General features: G+C 37.4%; 2 protein-coding genes across 11 annotated transcripts in view; one reads left to right on the top strand and one right to left on the bottom strand.

The window, feature by feature from the left end:
* ANGPT2 (angiopoietin 2) overlaps positions 1-13812 on the top strand; it is a 46326-nt gene extending 32514 nt beyond the window's left edge. For both annotated transcript variants that reach the window (XM_034436748.3, XM_087882448.1), the window contains exons 4-9: positions 1038-1270; positions 2986-3116; positions 5673-5774; positions 6904-7070; positions 8342-8472; positions 12799-13812. In XM_034436748.3, the coding sequence (XP_034292639.1) occupies positions 1038-1270; positions 2986-3116; positions 5673-5774; positions 6904-7070; positions 8342-8472; positions 12799-12959 (925 nt within the window). In that variant the 3' untranslated portion in view covers positions 12960-13812. The remainder of the gene's footprint in view (positions 1-1037; positions 1271-2985; positions 3117-5672; positions 5775-6903; positions 7071-8341; positions 8473-12798) is intronic.
* Positions 1-25395, bottom strand: part of MCPH1 (microcephalin 1) — a 109109-nt gene that overhangs the window by 64143 nt on the left and 19571 nt on the right. For 7 of the 9 annotated variants that reach the window (XR_004594564.3, XR_015731335.1, XM_034436742.3 and 4 more), the window contains 4 exons: positions 20400-20509; positions 18924-18961; positions 17362-17524; positions 13947-14024 (listed from right to left, as the gene is read on the bottom strand). Coding sequence is in view for 5 of the 9 variants with exons in the window: in XM_034436742.3 (XP_034292633.2) it covers positions 13947-14024; positions 17362-17524; positions 18924-18961; positions 20400-20509 (389 nt within the window). In the remaining 4 variants the exon portion in view is untranslated. Of the gene's footprint in view, positions 1-11653; positions 11716-13946; positions 14025-17361; positions 17525-18923; positions 18962-20399; positions 20510-25395 lie in introns of all 9 variants that reach the window. The other 2 variants (XR_015731334.1, XR_015731336.1) reach the window with 1 other exon arrangement.

Genomic DNA, 25395 nt, shown 5'->3' with positions numbered 1-25395 from the left:
TATGGCATGTGGCCTCCTGTGACTATTTTAGAGGTACCCATAATGCTAAAACAGAGGTCAGATATCACTGAAAAGATTCTTAATAGGTATCAATATTGACCCAAGCTCAACTATAGTTATCTGGAAGTGGCGTATACTGTACAGAGGTATGTACATATAACAGTTCTAAAGTCCCAGAGATCATTTTGGCCACTGATCGCAGTCCTATATTCAATAGACTTGTACAATCAGTACTCTAAAATAGTGGTTCTCAACCTTTCCTTCAGCATCGACCTCCTTTAATTACCTTAAATCATAAAATTCCTTCAAGCCTTCGTGGACCCCCTGTGACAACATTGCACCCCCACCCCGAGTCCATGGACCACAGGTTGAGAATCACTGCTCTAAAGCATTCTCACTTAAACAAGTTTTTGTGTCTTGGAGGAATACAAAACTTGGAATTGATTGCAGAATTCAGTGTCTTGAAAACTTTACTATTCATTTTCTAAAGTATCCAATGAAGCAGTCTTTAGAGACAGAAATTTCACATCAATATACTGTATATTCCAACTCCTTTTTCACATCTATCAAGATCAGCATAAATTATGCAAAACAAGAACTGTTGTAGATTTACTGCATATTAAATAAAATAATACATATTGTCTTTATTTTACATAGGTTACAAAGTTTGGATATAGCATTATATTTTTCTCCAGAATAAAACACACAAAGCACTTGGGATCACACTGTTGTTGTATCTCTCCTTATCTAGTGGGGGGAGGGAAGAATCAGAAATCAAAGAAATGATGACTCAGTAACTTACTAAGGGATTACTTACTTACTTAGTAATAATCTTAGTAACTAGGATCTGAGGTTATTTTGCCCCTGCTAATAAAGAAATGTTATGTATGGGGAGGGCCCATATGTCATTTTTGTAAGTTTTGATCAGACTATATTTCACCATCATGGGCACTTTCACTAGCTCAGATCCATTTATTTATTTGATTTAATTTGCATAAAATATTGCAATAATCAAAGCTGATTTTTCTTTTTGCTAGCCTTTTAGAAAAAAAGGTCCTTGAAATGGAAAGCAAACACATATCCCAACTACAATCAATGAAAGAAGAGAAAGATAAGCTTCAGTCACTTGTTTCTAGACAGAACTCCATAATAGAAGAATTAGAGAAACAGTTAGTCAACGCTACTGCTAATAACTCATTCCTGCAAAAGCAGCAACATGACCTGAGGGAAACGGTGCAAAACTTGTTTGCTATGATTTCTACGCCACAACGTAAGTAAAAAAGAAGACAGAGTCATTGTTATCCTGATGATGTAGAATATACAGACGCCATTCTTGGAATGCTAGACTGTTGAAGACATTTCATTATCCAAACTAGGTAACATCATCAGTGCACTGATTTGGGTAATGAAACATCTGCAAAAAAACAACCAAACTCAGATAGCATCAAGAACCGCTCACTTCAATTCTGAGCTACGAATAGTTTCCTTAATTGCTTTTTGGTTAGCATTTTCTGTTCCCTGCAATTTTCCTCAGCTTCAAAATCCTCCCTTCCCACAGTCATCCTCAGTTTCTTTCTTAATATAAAGCCTAATTATATCACGTTTGTATTGATTTGGGAAAGTTTTATTCCCTACCTATTCCCTAGCCACATATTGGGAATAAAGAAAGGATTAAGAGTGGCCAAACCACCCTGAGTTTGGCACCAATGCTAAATCTTGGGAGTCCGCTTCTATGTGTGGGTGTTAAACCTCATACCATACTAATATGGAAAATAGTAAACCAGTGGGTCATTCAGAGGGACAGAACAAGCTCTAACACTATGAGAATGTAACCACGGAGGGCTGAATTCTGCCAAATACAATTCTCTCCGTTCTCCAGTATCAGAATTAAAACAATTGTTTGAAAAGTCAAAACTGATTCTTTCTAGCTTTGTGTGAGTGTTTTGCTGTTTCAGCACCTCTTCGAAATAAAAATATTTCTTCACCAAAAAGATATGATATTTTTTTTGCCAAAATTACTTTACTAGATAGTTAAGTCTAATAGATACAGATATTGAATGAGGATCCAGAATTCAACAGGGAGGGAATTATCAGCAAATGTATGGCATCTGTAACGTCTGACCCATTACAGAAATCTTAACACATGAAAACCAAAATAGTCAGCCAGAACTAAGCAAGTTCATCAGTGGCAGGGTATCCTCAAAATATAATAAAAATATAGTAAAAAACAGAAAGAAAAGAGTGATCAAAGTTTGTCTGATTTTCACATGTGATGCACATGTGGCATGCATAACAAGCAGACAGAGCTTTGGTTGCATTGCCATGGCTACCATCTTGACTTTAAAATTCCATCCTGTGGATACTTTTGCTCAGTGGACAAGGAATGGTGGGCAAATGATTTGGGGCAGGGGAGCAGGGATACAGGGGAGCAGAATATGACAAAATATTCTGAAGGAAGGTAGATCTGATTAAATCTGAACAAGAACTTTCCACTGGTTACCACATTGTTGAGGATCTGGCTGGTCTTTATAAGCATTCCACAATCAATTCATAAGATATTTGTTTTGTTTAAGGAAGTTGATTCTGTCCAATTAGTCTTACAGTTTAAAAATAGTTTCTTTGAGAACTTTGAAACTGCTAATGTTTTTGCTGATGTTATCTCTTAAGTAGTGCACAAACAAGTAAACAAATCATACTGGCTTTAGCGCGATGTGGAAAAAATATCCTGAACATTTGCCAGTGTCAAGAGGGCTAAATTCTAATTATCAAAGAAGTGTGGAAAAACAATTAAATGACTGGAAACAAACTTGTATTGTAAGGAAACTAGATTTATAGACCTTACTTAAACAGTAAACAGATTGAAAAGGCTGGAAAAATGGTAGGGCAGGTGGAGAAAATAGTACTTAGATCAGATCTCCATTGCAACTGAATTTAAGAGATTTTTATAACAGTTTTCTTAATATGTTTTTGCATTTTGCTTTTTAGCATCCAAGAATGCCTTGGTCCCTGGAAAAGAACAGATCAGTTTTAAAGACTGCTCAGAAGCATTCAAAATGGGGTTTACAGCAAGTGGTATTTACACATTACTTATATCTAACACAGGAGAAGAAAAAAAGGTATTACACTCTCTTGGTTACATTAATCAGAATGGGAAACTCTTTCAGTATCAAATATTTTTGTACAGTTGTATAAGTTATAGTTGTATCAGTTAAAAAGTTGTACAAATTAAAAAGCTTAATCGCTCAGTTTTCAAGGGTTAGAAAAAGGAGAATCTTACTTTCAGGTTAACAGAACATATTGAAAGTATTATCTTAAGTCCAGGTCTGATCAGAGATGCTATCTTTAGCATATAGTAGAATATGTCAACCATATGCATTTCAAAGTATGACTGGGTTTTTATATTAGCACTGTGCTCCTATAGATATTTTTTAAAAACTGTCTCAAAGTGAGGTCAATGTTAGGCCAACAATTAGGCAGGATGATTGATGGAACAATTTTTATTCCCAGACCTGCAACACAGAGTAGAATGATTACAGTGTTTAGACTGCCATCACCCTCTTTATTTGCAGCAGTTTAATGGATTATTCCAGCCTTAGGAGTGTAATCCATCAAACACTATTACCGCTTAACCTTCATTAATTTTGATGCAACTTGCCTGGAGTCCCACATACTACTCCTGGAAAACTGAAGTTCTGCAGAAACAGTCCTAGTGGATTTCATTCTGCCCATAACACCACCAGAATTACTGTCATTACCTTTTTAGGGAAAATATTGATGGCCTTTTTGTAAGACCGGGATTTACGGTGCTATTGATGTTGCTTTACATTTTATTTTGGGCAGAGAAACAAAATTGCCTTTTATTTGCCAGACTTCAGCTGTTTATGTTTTGATCTTTTCCTGTCAATGCACACTCTGGCCTCTCAAGGGACTTATAAACACCGCAGCACAATGTACGTTGCTAATCTTGTTTTCTTCCCCCTGCAAGCTTTCATTAGGAAGCGCAATGCAAAGCTGACATGCCTGCTTTCTTGTTGAAGCTATACTACTGTGATATTGTTAACATCATCTTGCTTTCCCTATTTCTTGCATTACAAAATAATGGCTAAATCCCTTGTCTTTTTGTATGAAACTCAGAAAGACATATAAATGGTGCAACATGAGTTTGTTCTTGAAATGGTTGGCCTGCATGCCTTTCATAAATATCTCAAGATGCAGAAGCTGTTAGCTCTGTGGGGTGGAGGATTAGTGTTGAGAGGTGCAACTAAAAATCTAATTGGACATCCCCCCCCCAGTTCTGATATAATGGATGACATTTACAGTGCATTCAGAAAGTATTCAGACCCCCTTCACTTTTGTCAATTTTGTTATGCTGTAGCCTGATTCTACAGTTGTTGGAACTCATTTTTTTTTCTCAATCTACACTCAGTACCCCATAATGAAAAAATAAAAACAGAATTTTAGAAATGTCTGTACATTTATTAAAAAGGAAAAAAAAAGAAATATCACATTGGCATAAATATTCAGACCCTTCACCCATCTTTGAAGCACCTTTGGCAGCAATTACAGCCTCAATCGAGTCTTTTTGGGTATGATGTGACAAACTTTGCACATCTGCAAAGTTTGGTATAGTTGTGAATGTTGTGTAAAAACAGGAGACCCTCTTGCACTTTTCAATTGTTAATCAGGCCTTTTAATAATCAAACAATTCAACCCTAACCAAAAAGCCTTATTAAATGTAATTCCTTAAATATCTTGTTAGAACTAGTCATGTATTTCTTTTTTTTTTTTGCCACAAATTTTTATTAGCTTATCAAAATATAAAATACAAAGAAAAATGAAAATAGGAAAACGAAGGAAGAAAAAAGGAAGAGGAAAAAGTATAGGGGAAAAGAAAAGCAGTGACTTCTGAGTCTTTGGCATAGCAGAATAAGTAATAACATACAACCTCAACGTTTTTTCTACTTTTACCTAATAATATATACTAGCCATTTCTCTAACAACAAACTTATCTCATCAACAAAAGCCAAATCAAAGTTTCGTTTTTTTCACTTCGAACACAAAGTCCAGAAGCGAGAAATGGATTTCTAAAGATAGCATGCTTTATATGCCATTATATTACTAATGGAAATCTTAATTCTACAGATTACGCCTGGTAGATATTCCCCCAAAGGAAGAACAACAAAAGGTTTCAAAAACAAAAACAGAAATGTTTTTTCTATTATTTCAAAAACAGAAGTATTTGGAGAATCAAAACTGGCAGCAAAATACAGGATCTGCTTGATGGAGAGCTAGACAGCATTCACATCACTCCAGGAACATGTTTTTATTATATGTGCTCATATAAACAGACATAATACTATAGGCCCTAACACAAAGTTTCCTAGTACTATTCAAACTGAACACAGAGAGAAAGCTGATTGCTTGTTTGCATGCAAGCATTGGTGGAGTATGTTGCCATACTTCTACTGTCAGTTCTGTTTCTCTGCACAAGGCATAATACTCAAGTATAACATGATTATGGGAACTGTATTTTTATATCACATGGGAAGTAAAAAAAAAAATGAGCAAGCAAATTTTGCCTCCCATAAATAGACATAGTTTTGTTAACTCTTTAACTTGGGATAAAAATCAATTAAGTGAGTAACAATTTCTATATCTGTGTGTCCTGGCAGACATATTGTGATATGGAGACGGCAGGAGGAGCCTGGACAATTATTCAGCGACGCTTAGATGGCAATGTAGATTTTGACCGAACATGGGCGGAATATAAAATGGTAAGCAGAACAATGTGATAAGCTTTTGATTAGACTCTGAATATATATCTCCTTGGTGTTCTACATGACACAGTCTTACTCTGATCATGTTATAATTTTAATTTTTTTCCCCAGCATTAACATCCAAGAACTTTTTTACTGAAGAAGCCAGAAAGTTAAACCTATAGCCTTTTGCTTGTTAAGCCATGCAGATAAATGTTGTATTCAAATATTCTGGACTGGGCATCTCAAAATTCTAGCATTTACCCTGGGATGGGTTTTCTTGAATTCGGTCACAGGAAAGCTAGCAGCCTTTTACAGTATCTTCATTTATTTACAAATTTGTGTATGTGTTTTAAAAATATGTAAAGGATTACAGTACCAATGCACAACAGATAGTGCTCCCCTTTCAGATTTGTAGAGAATCCATCCATGCTAAAATGATTCATACCCTGATATCTTCGATATTTCTTCTCTCTCTTCCACTGCTGTCTCCATTGAACTGCTTTTATTAAAAAAAAAAAACTTGAATAAAGGCTTAATTTCCCCTCTTGCTTCTGCCTACTTGGATAAACATAGCTGAATTATATCTACCCATGCCCTGTGTTTTCTTTGTTACTGGACTTGAGTACTATCACCTGATTGTTACCAGCTACTAATAATTTTTTGTCAAGACATATTGTCTCAAGCAATGCCATCTAATGACATAGCTTAACACTTTGTAGTAACAAAATCGGAAGAATCCCAAGAATCATCTCAACCATCTCCTTCCTATTTTATGTCACTAAAACTGAATATTATTTCCTGTCAATGGAGGAAAATACATGAGGCAATTCTGCTGTAAAATGAAATATAGATTTCATCTGTTGTATATAGATTGTCTATTAACACAGTAATGTTTAATTTACAATTGTGTTTTAAAAAATATGTATGATCTTTTTTTATGGCAATTTTCTCGACAGCTAAACAATTAAATGGTTCCACTTGGTTTTCCCATATCTAAATCTGTGTTTGAACAATTTCACTTTCCCAAATGGAGAAATTCAGCTGGTTTGACTCAATTCAGATGACTTTTTTTTTTAAAGGTGTGAAGTACTGATCTCAAAATGAAAAAAAAACAATATATTTAAATATGTAATTTGGATTACAGGGATTTGGGAACCCTTCTGGAGAATACTGGCTAGGAAATGAATTGGTTTCTCAGCTAACCAATCAGAAGCAGTATGTTCTGAGAATACAGTTGAAAGACTGGGAAGGAAATGAGGCATATTCTTTATATGAGCATTTTTCCTTAGCAGGTGAAGAACTAAAATACAGGTAAGTCAACATGAACAATTGCAGAGTTGTTCTTCTATGACATTACTTAGTAATTGCCTTAATGCCATTTGCATGCTATACTTGTGTTATACATAGAAGTGAGAATGAGGGTGATCTGTTTTGTGGAAAATGTGTAAATATACCTGTCCCGTATACCAGTCCTCTATTCAGTTTTCATTTTACTTGTCCTTGGTCACTGGTGCATAATTTTCCAAACGATACCAAACAGTGATCACTATCTGAAAAGTGCTTTAAGAAACTTATTTGCATTTGTATCAACAAAGGATTTGGAATATTATGATGTTAGTAAGTGTGCTACGAACCCCGCTTATCACAAAATAATTATATCTGCGTATATTTTCATATTAAATTAACACACTCTCAGGAAGAGGCGACTGAAAACAGGAATATAGCTACTAGATATCACTAGATGAGCTTTATGACTAAGAAACAAAATTAACAATAATTTTTACTGCAATCTAACTATTTCCTCATCTGGAAATAGCTGAGTTGTATAACAGAGCTTATGTTCACGAAGACAGCCTTTGCAAAAGAGCTTATTATCTCAATCCTTTATAATATTAACAATAATTTCTACACATGCGCATGCAAATATACTTCCTTCTGAAATGTAACCAAATCTCCCTGCTCCTCATCCACCACCTTAACCTCTTCACTCCACTTGTGTTCATATGTACAATCCTCCCCCTTCTCCCATATATAGTGAATCTTAGTGGTCCTAACTGGAAGTTGCTTTGTGGCAAAGTGGATGGCAAATAAATTTAATAAATAAATAGATAACCAAAGAAATATAGGTGACCGATTCGATCCACTCTTCTCTGTTCTCACTTTTGTATGAATTCCAAAATGATGAAGGATTGATACAATATGTATAAGAGGAACAAAGTAGAATCAATCATAAAAGTCTTTATCAGTTATTTCTTATGTATAGATTTCAAAGTATTTTCCTGTACTGTACATTTTAAATACAGACTTCCATAAACAACTGATTAAGATTTACTACCTCTAGTTATTATTGTTGCTATTTTAAAGCTAGTTCAACAACGCAGGAGAAAATATATTAATCTTTTTTTCACAACAACATATGCTGTTGACAAAAAGTCCCTGGCATACTCTCCAAAAGGCAAATCGTAGATTGTTAACCAGAGAAGGGAACAGGATACTTCTTGGAAAATATTTCCTCTCTACAGAAAATCCAGCGCAACCACTTTAGCCTGCAATAATTTGTTTCCCATTTTGCTTGTCTACAGAATCAACCTTAAAGGGCTTACGGGTACAGCCGGCAAAATAAGCAGCATCAGTCAACCAGGAAATGGGTTTAGCACAAAGGATGTAGACAACGACAAATGCATCTGCAAATGTTCACAAATGTTAACAGGAGGTAAGAGCGGCATTTTCTCTTCTCTTCCTATTCTCACACTTTTCTATTTCTGTTGGCACTTTATCTATCCATAAAGTAAAAAGCAGATACATTTGATCGTACCAGCTGTTATAATAAAATGGAAAGATCAGAATGACCTGTGTAAGTAAACTAAGGCAAATCTATCAGGATACTCTATTGTTGCAGGTTGCAGGATCACGCCTGGTTAATACTTGGATGGGATACTACCAGCACTTCAGTCTAGATTGGGAAGTTGAAAGACTTCCCAGATGCAGTGGCAAAAATCTTCTCTAATATGCAAAGAAAACTACACAGACATGGCTGTGTAGATATCAGGAGTCGAGCTCCACCAGGAGACTTTATGTTTAGACTAGCTCAAAACATTATAACTGAAAAAGTCATTTTCCAATATCTACTCCAATATCTAATCTGAAAGGAGGAGGATAGAGGTGGAGGGAAGCATAGTCCAATCAGTGCTGTTTTCACTCTTTTGCACCAATGCAAGGCTATAATCACAGCACGATACCACAAGAATGCCCTCTAAGATACTGAGAAATGGGTCAGGAAATTGGTGAGAATTTAATGAGATCCGGAAGATCTCAGAATTAGCACACTGGCCCTGGCTCCGAGTTAACTTCCACATAACTGTCTTTAATGAGATCCATGAAACCCCACAAAGGTTTCACATCAACATCAGCAACTGAATGAAATGAAAAATTAAACTGATTTGCTTGGAAAAAGTGAGGACAGCAATAATAATCTGGGAAAAGTACAGACATTTTATGGTGCTCTCTACTCATATTTACTCCACAGCATTTCTATTAAAATGTCAGAGCCAAATGTATTTAACTGATGGATATCTAGTACTTCTAAGATTAGTACCAGCATATCTTTGAATAATTGTTGCTGGACAATTGCAGTTAATTCTTTTGGAACAGATTCTGCTGGAATTGAGGGAAACCCTCTTATTATTAGTTTACAAGGACACTGAAGAGCTATCTATGCATTCAAGTTTTTAGTTTAGGTTTTTTTTTTCTTTTAAAAAATTACACAATTTTTAATGTTTGTACATTCATGCTGTGAGTGTACAGAATAATTTGGAAGTGGGTAGCATATAACTTGATCAAAACTAAAATAAAGAAAGAATAGGCTGCTGTATTTTTCATAGCAGTTTGGTTGATTGCAGTGGGGATGCTGGGCTAAACAGGCATTTGATCTAATCAAGAAGATTGCATTTTATATTTTTTACAAGGAACTAAGCCAGGGGTTCACAATGTTAGCAACTTTTAAGATGCAGGGATTTCAACATCTAGAATTTCCCTGCTGGCTGGTGAAATTTGGAAGTTGAAGTATACACATCTTAAAGTTGCCAAGATTGGGAACCTCTGAACTAAGCTACTTATAAAACTGGAGAGGGTGCTATTATGAATAGCAATAATAAACAAACTGTAATTCTAATATGACAGAGTATTTTTTCTTTTGATAATTGTTAATGCAGATTTTTTTGTATCATGTTAGTACTATTACATGAAAATCAACTGTCTAGTTTGGTGTAGTACTTAAGGTACTAGGCTAGAAACTGGGAGGATCAATGAGTTCTAGTCCTGCCTTAGGCACAAAGCCAGCTGAGTGACTTTGGACATTTGGGACAAAGTAGTTTTATATTCCTTTATTTTATTTGTAAGTTATAAAGTAAAACGTCTCTTCTTCCCATATCTTACCTCTTATATATTAAGAAATTTTTAAAGCCCTATCATTCAGTTATAGTCAAGAAAAATCCACCAACAACTATCAGAAGCAACATATATGTTTTTAACCTTGATCAAATAAATCAACTTTGTATTCATTCCATCTCCTTTTAAGAATCTTGATCTTTAGTCCCTTTAGTGTCCTAAAAGTCAATTTCGTACCATTTTGCCTCTTGTTAGAAACTCCTTTATAGGTTTAATACATCTTTTTTGTAAATCCAAGATAAGAAAGTTATCTATGCCATTCTGATTAATGATGTTCTGTTCCCTTTAATTATTAAGATATCAGCCAGTTTCATTTGTAAATCCAACGTAACATTTTTTGTATCATTCTTACAGTCTGACATTTTAAAATCTACTTTCAGAACATTTGAATTAGTCCTGATGTCAGCGTCTCAGAACTGACATAGGAAAGGGAGGAGAAGCCTGAACTTTTGCCTGCTAAATCCCTTTGAAGATTCGGTCTCCTCGGAGATGGGGAGGGGGGAGACATTCCTGTGACCTGACGAAAAAGGAATCAAGAAAGTGACTTGGAAGATAGCCAATGAGAAGCAGAGAATTGGGGATCGGAAAGGGAGGGATTGGGGGGCAAAGGTCAGTACTGACCGCGAAGAGTCAGGATCAAGTTGCTGTGCTCGAATAAAGAGAAAATTTCCTTAAAGATCGGCAGTTTGGAAGTTCATTTATTTTGAGATAGCATTGAAACCTGACAGACGCAGGCAAAAGTTCAGGCTTCTCCTCCCTTTTCTATGTCAGTTCTGACACGCTGACACCTAGTTTGTTTTATCCAGTTTGTTTAAAATTGGTATATTATTTCTGAATCCATTTTTATAATGGCACACAATTTGTGAGTGCATTGTTCCCAAATATCCTTGAATTCTTTTAAGATGAGATATATTTTGCTCCATTCTATATTAATGTGTCACTTTTCCTTTAATTATAGTTTTAGTTCTTTCTGGCTCCCTCTAGTGTCCAACCTTCAAAATCTGTCTTATCATTTTTTTCTTAATTTATTATTTATTAGATTTTTATCCTACCTTTATTACTTTATAAGTAATTCAAGGCAGTGAATATACAGAACATAACACTCCTTCCTTCTCTTTTCCTCTTAACAATAACCCTGTGAAATGAGCTGGGCTGAGAGAGAGTGACTGGCCCAAAGTTACCCAGCTGGCTTTCAAGACTAAGGTGGGACAAGAAGTCAATCTCCTAATTTCTAGCCTGGTGCCTTAACCAGTAGTCCAATCTGGCTCTGAGCAATTATTTCTCATGGGAGGGTTTCTTACAATTAGTTTCAAAATCTTGCCCCTTAATTCATTTAGAACTTTCCGAAATCATTTTTTTTAATCATCCTTTTGCTGTTTATTCAAAAATAAGAATTTTTTAAAGTCCTTGCATGAAACTCTTATCATCAAGTTTAGGAGAAAACTCACCTGGTATAATGAAACTTGCCTTTCTGAGGATTCTTAGTATCACAACAATGTAACAACCAATTCTGAAAAATGATTAGGAAAGAAAATATGCAAACTCAGCGTCCTTTTGAAGGCTCTGAACTGTGCTTTGGACAGATATTACTTTCCTTCAGCTCCCAAAGCTCTAAAACTGATCAAAGATTGCTGTCTTACAATTTCCTCATGAAGAGCCATTGTATGGATCACTTGCAGGCAATCCTGGTCCTCTCCTTGCTCCTCACGGGAATTTCAAGGAGCAATCCATTCACTGGGTCTTCGCTCTACTGCAGTTATTGGCTTCACTCTCACAGAGTGTTTTTAGTGTGCCACTGCTTCCCTGGAAGTCCCCAGGAAATATTATAGCCATATTATGTTTTAAAGCAGGGGTGTCAAATTCAAGGCCTGGGGGGCTGGATCGGGCCTACGGAGTGCTTAGATCTGGCCCGTGGGTCTGCCCTGGAAACAGTGAAGGACTGGCCCGTGATGCCTCTGCCAGCGAAGCTTGGGAGGGCCACATGCAGGTCATCCTGAGCTCTGTTTTCGTTGGAAGAGGGTTGCAGGAGGCTGCCGAAGCCGAAAATGGAACTGGGGAGCCTGTTTTCTCTGGCAGAGTGCTCGGGGCACCACAGGCATCCCCCACACAAATGACATCGAGCTGGCCATGCCCACATGGCCATGCCCACTCTGCCCCCCATGAGGTCAAACATAACCCTGATGCTGCCCTCAATGAAATCGAGTTTGACCTCTTTTAAAGAATGCTCAACTTTGGAGGCCTGTAAATATTCACTCTGGTTAATCAGCTCAGTGCTTACAGTCAATCACCATACAATGTAGCTCTTTTGAGGCATAAGTGATAAGCAAGTATCAAGATGGCTTCTATAATACCAAACACTGGCTTTAAGAGTTGCCTCTTTCACGAGGCTTTTCATGTTTAGCCCTTTAAAATGGTTACTGTCAGAAGGGTGCTCTGAATTAGCACTTGGAAGGTGAAGATGAGATGGAAATATGGAAAAGATGTCAATTATGCATGAATATTCTAATTAATTGTTTTAAAAGTGAAGTTGTATGTCTAGTTTACAAAACATAAATATGTGAATCTCTTTCATGTTTCCTTTTATTTTATACAGGATGGTGGTTTGATGCATGTGGACCCTCCAATCTAAATGGTTTATACTATCCACTGCGACAGAACACAAACAAATTTAAAGGGATTAAATGGTACTACTGGAAAGGAGCAGGCTATTCTCTAAAGGCCACAACTATGATGATCCGCCCAACAGATTTCTAAAAAAGTCTACACTTTTATGTTGGAAAATTTTGTTGACATAATTTTAATATACTTTGACAATATGGATACACTATGACCAATTTTTCTGCCTGAACAACATGCATATGCATTCTATAGGAATCAGTGTTTCTACTCCTGATTTCAGCATTGCTGAATTTCATCACAGTTCAGTCATGTAAGAAGAAATAACCAAAGCGATAATGATTTTAAAAGGAGAATGTTAAAAGGATTCTGCAGGACCTTAAGAACTTTGTTTTCATGAACATTTATGAAGTTTGTGCATAACTGGAACTGTGAAATATATCTAGATTATCTAAAATGTCTTCAGTCTTAAACATTACTTTATATCTTACAATTGAACTCTCAATTGCTATTTTAAAAAGAGCACTGCTTTGTAAACTATATTGTATCTTATTATTCATGCTGTTCCTTGTAATTATGTAAATATTTTGTAATTAATGCCTATATTCAGATTATTGCCTCTAGTAGTCACATATTCAAGGATATTTGGTAGCACATAGTATATTTAATAAGACTGTATAAAAATATTTCTATATTTTACGTCTTTTCTTTAAAATCTAATACTGAGTATATAACAGACCACTATTTTTATACCTTGCATATCAGATATTTGCATAGGTATTCTAAAGCTCGAAATACCTTTGCAATTTATAGAACTCTACATGTGAACTCAGTATAATGTATAAGAATATTGGACTGTTATTCTTTCTTGTTCTTTTCTCTTAAAATAATACCTCTTAATTATAATTTGTGAGTATTTTGGACAGTTTAAAAGATCTGCTTCTATTTTCTCTAGCTTAAAGGGAAACTGGTAATTAAAAGTTTGAACACCTCTTGAGGAAATTTGATTTGGGATTAGTTGATATATAGTTCCCTGTGAACATTTTCCATTGCTTATACTTTTATATATGACAATCAAATCGTTATCATATTCTATGATAAATTAAAAAGCAAAATATTACTTACAGGAGCTGCAGGGAAATCCACTGACAATTCAAATGGCTCTTCAGAAATCCAATAGCCATGTTCCAGAGACCACAAAACCTAGACAGTGATGGAACCACTGAGAATTAATAGGTCTATTCGAAATGTGTAAAGTAGCCAATAGTAAGAAGATCATTAACAGCGGAATAGTTAGCATATTCAAGCTTTGTTTCACACAGGCCAGATAACTATGCTTTAGCTGTACACTGTGTACAACATATTTTACTTCATTGAATCCTCGTTAGAAGTTTAGCTCATAATAGAAACAGGCTTCTAAGTTTGTGGACAATGCTCAGCCTTAAAACAGATGTTTAAAGACATAATCAATGGTGCATGGAATTTGAATATATTTGTATGCTTGGTTCAGTCAACAGACCTTAATCACACTTAATCACAAAGCTTTTTGGAAGCAAATTTGCTGCATGAAGAAACAAGGAAATGTCTTTTCAAAGAAGTGCAGCCCCAATGTTGTTTGAACCATGTGAGGAAGTTGTCAATTTTCTTCTTCTTTATTAAGATTTCCTGCAGTAGCACATTCATTAGTCTCAGAGTAGGATTCAATCAATAAAACAACAGCTTTTAGAATATATATAGGATCACATCATGAACTTGGCCACAGAGGGTTGTGCAACAGAACATCAAGTTTATTTGAGTTTTGACTAGATGAACAAAAAAATATTTGAGGAAACTGAAAATCTTAACTTGCTAGTTGGTAAATCAATATGCATTAAACCACTGTTCCCATGCCATCAGAGAAATTGATTAAAACCATTCATGTATCAAACGGCAAGACTCTGAATACAAATGCTTTTCTTATATAGTCCACTCTATCTGCCCGAAAGTATTCTTCATGAGTGAATTAGAGGACTTTCCAAGTCTTTAATCATAATGGATACATCTAGGGAGATCTGATGGAAACCAGAAAATTCTCAGTGCATAGGTTGAAGTGCTGCCCACTTTTCTCACAATTTCTTTAGACAGTTGCCAACATTTATAACTGCTTGGCCTAAGATTAATTAGTTCCGGAAATTGCTAATTTGCTACAAAATAGTTCCTTCACAAAGCACAGTTGAAATACACGATATATATCTCAAGAACAGTATTTCTTATATGAATCTCTGTTAGTAAGTTCCAGATTCTCCACTCCCAAATGCATTCCTCAGTGCTAAACTGTACATATGCAAAATAAGAGAAACAATTAATGCTGTTCATCACTTGATCAGTGGTCAACAGCTGGTATGTTCAAAACAGTGATTTAATGTGCCCAGTCCCGGAAGGAACATTACAAAGAGACTATAACAAAAGATCAAAACAAATGCAGTTTAAAACCAGTCAATGACTTTTTCCACAGGAACAAAATGACATCCTCTGTGGTTATCTACTTAAATGTGCCATTTCCTCTACTAGCCCCTCTTTAAAAAATATAGTTTAAAGGGTGAGAGTCCTCTTTCATATTTTTCACCTGTAAAAATATTTAATACTCTTATTATCTGAAGCAAAACATTGTCAAACACTTGCTGAATCTCCTTATATTTCCCATCAAATCATACCAGAATGAATGGCCCAGAAGTATTAAATATTGGATAAGAAACTGAAATATTCTGCATGTAATCTTGGTGTGGTGATATATGGTCTGTTATATATCTCTAAATAGATAATATATATCTATTTAGAGATATATACATATTCCTTAATTGCAGTACATCAGATGAAAAGGTGTTTATAACATCTTAATAGAATTCTAAGAGATAACTTAAAAAACCACTCTTAATTTCTTTCCTCCATCATATTTTGGGGCCAGCTGCCAGGAAAAAAAAACAAGGCAATACAGTTTTCTTCTCAACTTGGCTCTAATAGAAAATATATAACTTATCACAAAATCTCTGGGACCTCTCTCCATTCCACCTGAAATTAAGCCTCACCCTTACATCCCTAACATCTTATAGCACGATTTCTCCAAATACCACACATTTTTATTTCAAAAGTTGTCAGCTCTATATCTTGACATTGGATCATGTGCCTCTAGGCATTCAAGTCAGTATGGATATTAATAATAAGAAACCTGTTAGTGAGAAAAATACTCAGTTTACAGGTAATACAAATAAAACAGGCAAGGCAGAATTGAAAAGGTTAAACACCATACTATATAGTCTACCTCTTCAAAAAAAAAAAAATCAGCTACAGAAAAGTTGCAATTTAAAAATTATATAACATACAATAATGGACAGTGTAATCAGTTGTATTTACAATCCTGGTTCAGAAGCATCTGAATGGAGATAATTTCTTTGAATATGATTACAGAAAATACGATCCATCTGTGACACAAATCCCTTGGCATTAAAGCCCTTCCTGTTTCTGCAGCTGCACTTGATTCCTCTCTAGCCTGGGAAAGTGGGATATTACAGCCTTCTGCTTCTAATACTTTGAAAATCAATATGTATACTTTGAATACAAGGTTATCATTAATTTGAGTGCCTGTGTTACTGTCTTGTTTCAGTAGATATTTTGTAGAAATAGCAGGAAGGCTAAATCTCATAATAAATACATTTCTTTACAGTCAGAAGAGGGATTTTCAATGATCATACACCAAGTTGAAAATATAAACAAAGAAGGCATCCAGTTGTACATTTTAGTAGCCAGTTTTGGAGCCTTCAATTTATCTATACATTAATAATCCAAGGAACAGGTAAGGTCCAGGAAAATGTAAACCAGCCTTTATTTTTGTCAAAGAGGTTTTCTTATTTCCTCATATTTCTTGTACCTCCAGTATACTTTGGTCTGAGAGGGAGAGAACAGAAGAGCTTGAAGGATCTGTTTAGAAACAAATCTGGATTTTAGCATTTTAATGGCAAAATTATTCTAGTGTAGAGTTCTCTCTAACATTGTTTATGAATTTTCAACATTCAGAATTTTTTATAAAAATAAATTCCTGCAGTCCCAAATTTAGAACTGGCACCAGGAACTTTTTTTGATATTTGGGGCCTCTTCTCTCCATGACTGATGACATTATAGCATAGTTTTCCAATCTTGTGAGTCCATGGATATGAATGTGGATGCCTCAGTCCCACCTACAAGTATTCATATGGCCAAATTCACTTTGCAAGCCTCCACCATCCAGAGAATGTGAAACGTGACCAAAATATTTCACAATCCTGGTTTATAGGAAATATTCACCTTCTATTTTTTTAAAAAAGGTGGTAATAATGTTGTGCACATTTATATGCTTATTTTGCTGTAAAAATTAATATGTAATAAACTTATGCAATCTTGATTGACAGAAACACTTTAATATTTTACACTGTGTATCTCATATATTCATTTACCATTAATGTCACCAGATAATGATCATATTTTAATGAAAAAAGAAAGTCTATTGATAGTCATCTGTATTACTTACCCATTCATAACAGACAATCCAACAGCCTCGAGCAATTCCCATAAGTATATTTAAAGTCCGGCGGGGGCTCCCTGCAATTACATGACTTGTATTTTTGCATACTTCATCAGAAGTCAGAAAACCACCCAGCTTCTTCAGCACCTGCAGTGTTACTTTCTGCATCCTTTAAGAAACAGAGAGCGGACCTTAATAACTTATTACACATCTACAGAAATTTGATAGTTACAATATAAACATTATTATAAGAGGTATGTACAAAACATTAAAATGGCCAAAAGTTATGTTTATTTTGGGCCTACTTCATTGAAAGTAGTCTGACCTCAGCAACAAGCTATTTCTAGTTGTAAAATGGAGTTTGGGACAGCCCTATTTGATGTTCAGGTATTTCCAATGAGGTTGGAACAGATGTTTCAGGAGTCAGAATGCTCCTATTGTTGAATGTTTTGTACATATTTACTTAAGTAGGGGTACAATAAAACAGCATGGTAATTTATCGCCTTCAAACTAAATTTATATCCCTTTGAAAATGAATCAAATCTGAAATAGGTACAGAATTTAGCAGCCCACCACTAATTCAAATAAGAATTAGATGACACCAATCTTCTGAATGCTATACTGTTTTCTGATAAGGTTCTGGATCAAATTCAAAGTCCTAGTTTTAAACCAGATGGCTTGGCTTCCATGTATCTCCAAGTAGAAGCATCCTATCCATTATAAGAAGTACACAGCTCTTATTTATTCATCCTAAGAAAGAATGTTTAAGGCACCCATTTTCATGAAGTATATTGAGGGGTGGTGGTCTTGTGATAAATGTTTCTCTCTGGAGGGAATAGCACTCTCCAGTGGTTCCAGTTGGCCTCCATTTTGCTCCCATGGGAAAGCCATAAAATGGTATTGAGAGAATGTGTGGGATTTGATGATGACTACTGGGATAGGACAGCAGGATGGTAGATGCTGTCATTAATTTGATATTTGAATTGTTTCTTTTAAAATCTTTGAATTTCATTTATATAAATAAGCTGTCTTATTCCATACTGCAATTTGAAACAGTTAATAAGGAACAGCACTCAGTGAATGCAGTAAGCATACATTCTTTCATCATACAGCAAAGATTGTAAAAAACTTGTTCTGTTTCCTACATATCTCTATCTAACAAAACCCATATTTATGTATTTATCATACTTTTACTACAGTCCCATGTAAAGTAGTTTTACTCATTCTTCTTACATAAAAATGATTTTAAGTAATTAAAATTATTAATACGATGTGTTTTACAACACTCAGAAAATGTATACTATATGTACAAAGCTAATTTGAATCCTAGGGATTGAAGTCTGTGTATGTCTATATTTTTCTGATGGTAGCATACAAATATAAACTATTAATGGAAGTGTTGTTTCCAAATGTTGCCATAGGCCTGCATTAAAGGCCACATTGGCTCAGATTTTAGGAAGTTAAAATCCAAACATTGGGTGATACTAGACAAAGAAGTAAGTTTTAAGAACTACAAAGATATGAAAATATATGTACATAGAAACATAATCACAATACCTGGTACTTACTCAGGGGACATGCTTGTCATGACTAATGTTCTCAAAGGCTAAAGATTTAAAGAAATAAGGAAAAATAAATCAACATATTTGTTTGCCCTTAACAATGTCCAATTCTGATGAAATCTAAATCCTACAAAGATTAAAGCTTTTTTATACCTCAACATTTAGGAAGCAAACTGTAGCTTCTTGACATAAACGCACCCGAATGAATGAGCCCTGTGTACATATGTAGGGTAACTTCATGCATGGAATTTCTGAGTGGTCCTCAGTTCTCTGCTGCAAAGTTAGAGAGTGTACCACTGTATATCTCAGTGCTAAACATGAAAAACTAGCACATTTCTATGATCCTTTAACATATTTTTTCAACATTTAGTGGGGAAGAAAGAATGATGTGAAAACACTGTATTATAAAGATGGTAGGGTCACCCAAGCAAAAGACTATTTCTAGAAAACAGCTTTGATGGTCTAGTACTTTTAATCTATAGCTACCTAAAGTAATTAAACATGAGGTTGCCAGTTTTGTACTTTAACTGCAAATATTTGTCTCCATGATTTACAGAAGATTCACCCATTCTAATTGAATATTCTAAATGCATCAAATAGAATTGGCTTTCTGAAATTTGTAAAATCTTTCCCCATATGTGAAGCTCATTTATTTTATTATTGTAAAATGATGTGCTATATCTTCAGTATCTACTGCTGAAAAGCTATACAGAACAATTCAGCACATGCAAACTATAGACATGACATCTCTTCAATAACAGCAGTTCTTCCAACTACTCATAAACAATACAATGTTCTATCCAAAAACATTGCTTAGATTTCAACCATGTGGAAAGGCCTGTATGGTAAATAAACAGATCGATTGATTGATCGTAAGAATAAATCCAAATACTAGAAGATGAAATGTCTTGTGACAGATGCTTCTTAAAAACTTGTTGCTGCTCATCGGAGAGTTTAATGAATTTTTGTTTCCATGAATTAGAAAGGAGAGTGAGTGGATGGGTGAAAAGACAATCTTAGCTTAGCTGAAAACCCTCCTGCTATTAAATCAGGTAGCTGATGATGGCTCTGAACACTCCAATACTTGAGTTACAGAAAAATAAAAAGATTATGAAGTATAGGATCCATTTCATGGCTGTAGCATTGCACACTCGTTCTCCCAAATCAAATGTTGGTTTTACAAATAACAGAAAATAATAACAGTACAGAAAACTTCAATTCTAGGAATATGTAATAAAATGCTGCAGAGTTCAGTGTACCTTGTCCAATCATGTTTTCCCTCTGAATAGATTAGCTATTTAATGGTTTGCTATGATTTTGTGACCACTAAACATTAGATTTTGTGCTCTCCCCTTAGGATTCCCATCTACTTCTGCAGATTGTAAGGTCCCCCATACCTGGCACAAAAAGACATCACTCAACCTGGGAAAAAGAAGAAACACTTTCTTCTACTGGTTTTACAGCCATGATATACCAACTCACCTTTTCAATTCTCCTAGTAATCTTTAATTTCCTATCAGGCTCATTCACATGGTTCCCCAAAGGTTCACAAGCAGTGTTTTTGGCATCACTCGTTGAAAATTTGGCATTATCTAAAAACCAGATCCATTCAGAGTTAATCTTAATCCATACTATGAAAAATGTAAATGCTGTTAATGTATTAGCACAATTGCAGCTTTGCATTGTTCCTGTATTTTTCATAATCAGGTACAGTTCCTTTTTTTGGTGTTTTTTCTACATTGTATGGCTTCTCTAAAAAAGAGTAATTGCAGTTATAAGTAAACATTTTAAAAATCATTTTTAGGTATGTATTATCTTTTAAAAACTCACCTTTCATATTCGATTTTTCGCAGGTCCTAATTTGAATTTTAAAAATTGAATATTTCCTTTTATTTATCTTTATGGAAGGCAACCCACAAATTGCACCAAGATTATTCTCACAGCCTATTACATCTTCATAACTTTTCATGGCAGAACTTCATTAAATTTTCACTTTGCAACTTTATATTACTAGAAGCAAACTCCTTTTAAAATGAAAACAGCAGTGATGGATAAAATATTTTAAAGTTGAAATGTTTACAGTTCAAAACAACTATTTAGATCAGAGGTGTCAAACTGGATTTCTTTGAGGGCTGGATGAGCATTGTAGTTCTCCTCCGCAGGCCAGAGGTGGGGAGGGGAGCAGGGGGGGAGACAGGACATTTTTGGCTGGCAGAGTGCTGCAGGAGGCTGAAAATGGGCCATGTAGGTTCCACAAGCCCCCCCCCCTCCCGGTAGCCCATTTTGGCTGGTAGTGGCACTGCAGGCTGGTCCTTTGATATTTCCAAGCCGGCCCCACAAGCCAGATTTAAGCATCCCGCGGGCCGGATTCAGCCCATGGGCCTTGAGTTTGACACCCCTGATTTAGATCTTTCTGGAAATGTTTCTGTTCAGTTTAAACCAAATCTAATTCAAAGCAACCTCTAATAGTTCAGAACATTTCCAGAACTGTTGGAACAACTTCACAACCCAAGATTGAAACAGCTACCTCTATAAAAAACACTCCAATTTCATTTACTTCGCATGTATTATTTGGAGTTTGGAGTTTATTGGATTTCTATACCGTCCTTCTCCCAGGGGGCTCAGGGCGGTGTACAGCCACATTAAAACACGTGAATTTATAAAATTTAAAACCAATTAAAACAAATATATACAATTTGCCCCTCAAATTAAAACACACATACACCCACTTAAAATTCATATTAGGCCAGTCCGGCTTGCTGAAACAGGAAGGTCTTTAGGGCACAGCGAAAAATACGCAGGTCGGGGCTAAGACGAAGCTCTGGGGACAGCTCATTCCAAAGGGCTGGTGCCCCCACAGAGAAGGCTCTCCCCCTGGGTGTCGCCAGTCGGCATTGTTTGGCTGACGGCACCCTGAGGAGCCCCTCTCTATGGGAGCGTATTGGCCGGTGGGAGATTGTTGATGGCAGAAGGCGGTCTTGTATGTATCCCGGTCCTAAGCCATGGAGCGCTTTAAAGGTGGTGACCAACACCTTGAATTGCACCCGGAAGACCAACGGGAGCCAGTGCAGCTCGCGCAGGAGGGGTGTTACATGGGCGTGCCGAGTCGCACCCATAATCACCCGCATGGCCGCATTCTGGACCAGCTGGAGCCTCCGAGTGCTCTTCAAGGGGAGCCCCATGTAGAGAGCGTTGCAGTAGTCCAGATGGGATGTGACAAGGGCATGAGTGACTGTGCGCAGGGCATGCCAGTCCAGAAAGGGACGCAACTGGTGCATCAGGCAAACCCGATAGAAAGCTCCCCTGGCCACGGCCGTCATGTGCTCTTCCAAAGACAGCCGTGCATCTAGGAGAACACCCAAGTTGCGAGCCCTCTCTGTGTGGGCCAAGATCTCCCAGCTGACTATACCGGGACGCCGGAGGCCATAGCCATTCAAGTCTTGGAGGGGTTGAGTTTGAGCCTGTTTCTCCCCATCCAGATCCACATGGCCTCCAGGCACCGGGACATCACATCAAGGGCATCATTGGGGTGGTTCGGAGTGGAGATGTACAGCTGAGTGTCATCAGCGTACTGATAGAATCTCACTCCAAAACCACGGATGATCTCGCCCAGCGGCTTCACATAAATGTTGAACAGAAGAGGCGAGAGGACTGACCCTTGCGGCACCCCACAAACAAGGCGCCTCGAGGTCAACCTCTGCCCCCCCTGGCAACACAAACTGCGTGCGGTCAGAGAGGAAGGAGGAGAACCACCGCAACACGGTGCCCCCCCACTCCTGACCCCTCCAATCATCGCAGCATGATACCATGGTCGATGGTATCAAAAGCCGCTGAGAGATCTAATAGGACCAGGATAGAGGAACAACCCCTGTCCCGAGCCCTCCAGAGATCATCAACCAGTGCGACCAATGCCGTTTCCGTGCTGTGCCCTGACCTGAAGCCCGACTGGAACGGGTCTAGATAATCGGCTTCATCCAGGTACTGGGGCAGTTGTCGCGCTACCACATTCTCAACAACCTTCGCCACGAAGCGAAGGTTGGAGACTGGGCGATAATTCGCTAATGTAGCCGGGTCCAGGGAAGGTTTCTTGAGGAGAGGCCTCACCACCGCCTCTTCCAAAGAGCGGGGGAAGTAACCCTCACTCAAAGAAGCGTTAATTCCCTGGAGCCAGGCTCGTGTAACCTCCCGGGAGGCCAGCACCAACCAGGAGGGACACGGATCCAACAAACATGTGGCAGCGCTAAGCCTCCCCAGAATCCTGTCCACGTCCTCGGGAGTCACAGGGTCAAACCCCTCCCAGATAACATTCTCAAGATTCCCCTCCATCACTCCATCCGGATCTACCTAATCAGAATCCAGACCTTTCCGAATCTGAGTGACTTTGTCATGCAGGAATTGCACAAAATCGTCAGCGCTGCCCTGCAAGGGGTCTGCCCTCGCTCCCAGATGAAGGAGGGAGCGGGTCACCCTAAACAGGGCTGCTGGGCGGTTCTCTGCAGACCCGATAAGAGCGGAAAAATAGTTAAATTTTGCCGCTTTTATCGCCACTAGGTAGATCTTAATATGAGACCACACCAGTGTTCGGTCAGGTTCGGAGCGACTGGCCCTCCAATCACTCTCCAGGCGTCTTTTCCAGCGCTTCATCTCTCTCAGCTCCTCGGAGAACCAGGGAGCCAATTGAGATCGGCACCGGGTCAGAGGCCGCAAAGGCATGACACGATCCAAAACTCCGGCAGCCGCCCTATCCCAGGTGGCCACCAGCTCTTCAGTTGTGCCGTGAGCCAGAGTCTCAGGGAATGGCCCAAGCTCCATCAGGAACCTATCCGGGTCCATCAGGCGCCTGGGACGGAACCACCTGGTCGGTTCCGTCTCCCTGCAGCGAGGTGTAGCAGTTGGAAAGTCCAGTGATCAGACCATGACAAGGGTTCGATGACTAAATCCCCCCTTTCCAGATCACTCTGCCACTGACCAGAGACAAAAATCAAGTCCAGAGTGTGTCCCCCCATGTGAGTAGGGCCTTGAACTACTTGGGTCAGGTCCAAGGCCATCATGGAAGCCAAGAACTCCCGAGCCGCCATAGACGTTTCACTGACAGATGGCAGGTTGAAATCCCCCATAACTATAAGCCTGGGGGTATCAACTGCCACCCCGGCTATCACGTCAGGCAGCTCGGACAGGGCCGCTGCCATGCAGCAGGGAGCCAAGTACGTAATCAGCAGGCCCATCTGCACCACACGACCCCACTTCACAAGGAGGGACTCACATCCGGCTGAGGTACAGTGGTTTCCCTTGGACATAGACTTTCTTTAATAATAACTGCCACCCCCCCACCCCTACCCTGGACCCTCGGCTGATGAAATGCCCGGAAACCTGGTGGGCACATTTCAACCAGGGGCACCCCCCCCTTCTGGGCCCAATCAGGTCTCCGTAATAATTTGAATTCTAAGATGTCTGCTCTTAAATTCAGCCTTAGTTATAGCTGCATTCATACATTGCTCACTATCTTCAAGCCATATTCAATCTTATTTCCACTAACTAACAAATAAAACATAATTATTACAACATGTAACATGACAGTAGCCTGAGCTTTATGGAATATATAATGAAGTCTTTGGCTGGATGGGAAAAACTGCTGTGAACATCGAATTTTCTGATATAAGATATCTTGGCACAAAAAAAGGAGGTGGGTGTCCTAAAATACCATGAAGTAAGAAAAGTCACTCTACTTTAGCTATACTGTACATATTATATCAACATATCTGTAGTATTATAAATACACTATTGATACTTATGAATACCATTCTCTGAAAAACTTTTTTTTTTTTTACCCAAATTGTATTAAACATTTCTATAACTACCCTTTCAGGTTTGTAAGGAAATGGGAGAGAGAAAAAATTCAGGGGGAAAAAAGCTTACGTTGTACATGGATATTCTAAGATTAGAATGGTATATATGAAGGGATCACAGCCAATGAAAACAGTATCAGTAGTATGGCATTTTTTAGGCATGATTTGGCCGCATTAACTTTTAAGAGCCTATTTTGGAATTGCTTTCCCAAACTCCAAGTGCATGCTGGCTTTTAATACAAATATATGGAAGCTTCAAACACTGAGATATACCTCACCTTTACAAGAAATCTCTTATATAAAGAAATCATATAAAAACATAGTTGTTCATAAAGTACCAAGCTGCATCTGGGAACACTGTGCCAAAAAGGAAATGAATTATTAATCCTTCTATGGGACTTAGGTGTTTGTAATATGAAAATACATGGAAAAATATGTCTCCAATGCTGATTACTGTAAAATTTGCCACGTAAGTCTCTTACAATCAACCCTGGTATGGCAACTATAGCCAATGAGGACATTTAATTCTCACATATCCTTGTGAACTGATACCAGTAATGAAGACAAATAAATGAAGTGATTTAGTTTTACTATTGCCACTCAAAAAGATTAGATTAAAAATGAAAAACCTA

The sequence above is a fragment of the Pantherophis guttatus genome, chromosome 1 (genome assembly GCF_059756535.1).
Source record: "Pantherophis guttatus breed Tessera chromosome 1, ASM5975653v1, whole genome shotgun sequence".
In the NCBI taxonomy this organism is placed as follows: Eukaryota; Metazoa; Chordata; class Lepidosauria; order Squamata; family Colubridae; genus Pantherophis; species Pantherophis guttatus.
Note: the sequence above shows the minus strand (reverse complement) of the source record. Positions and strands in the feature narration are given on the sequence as shown.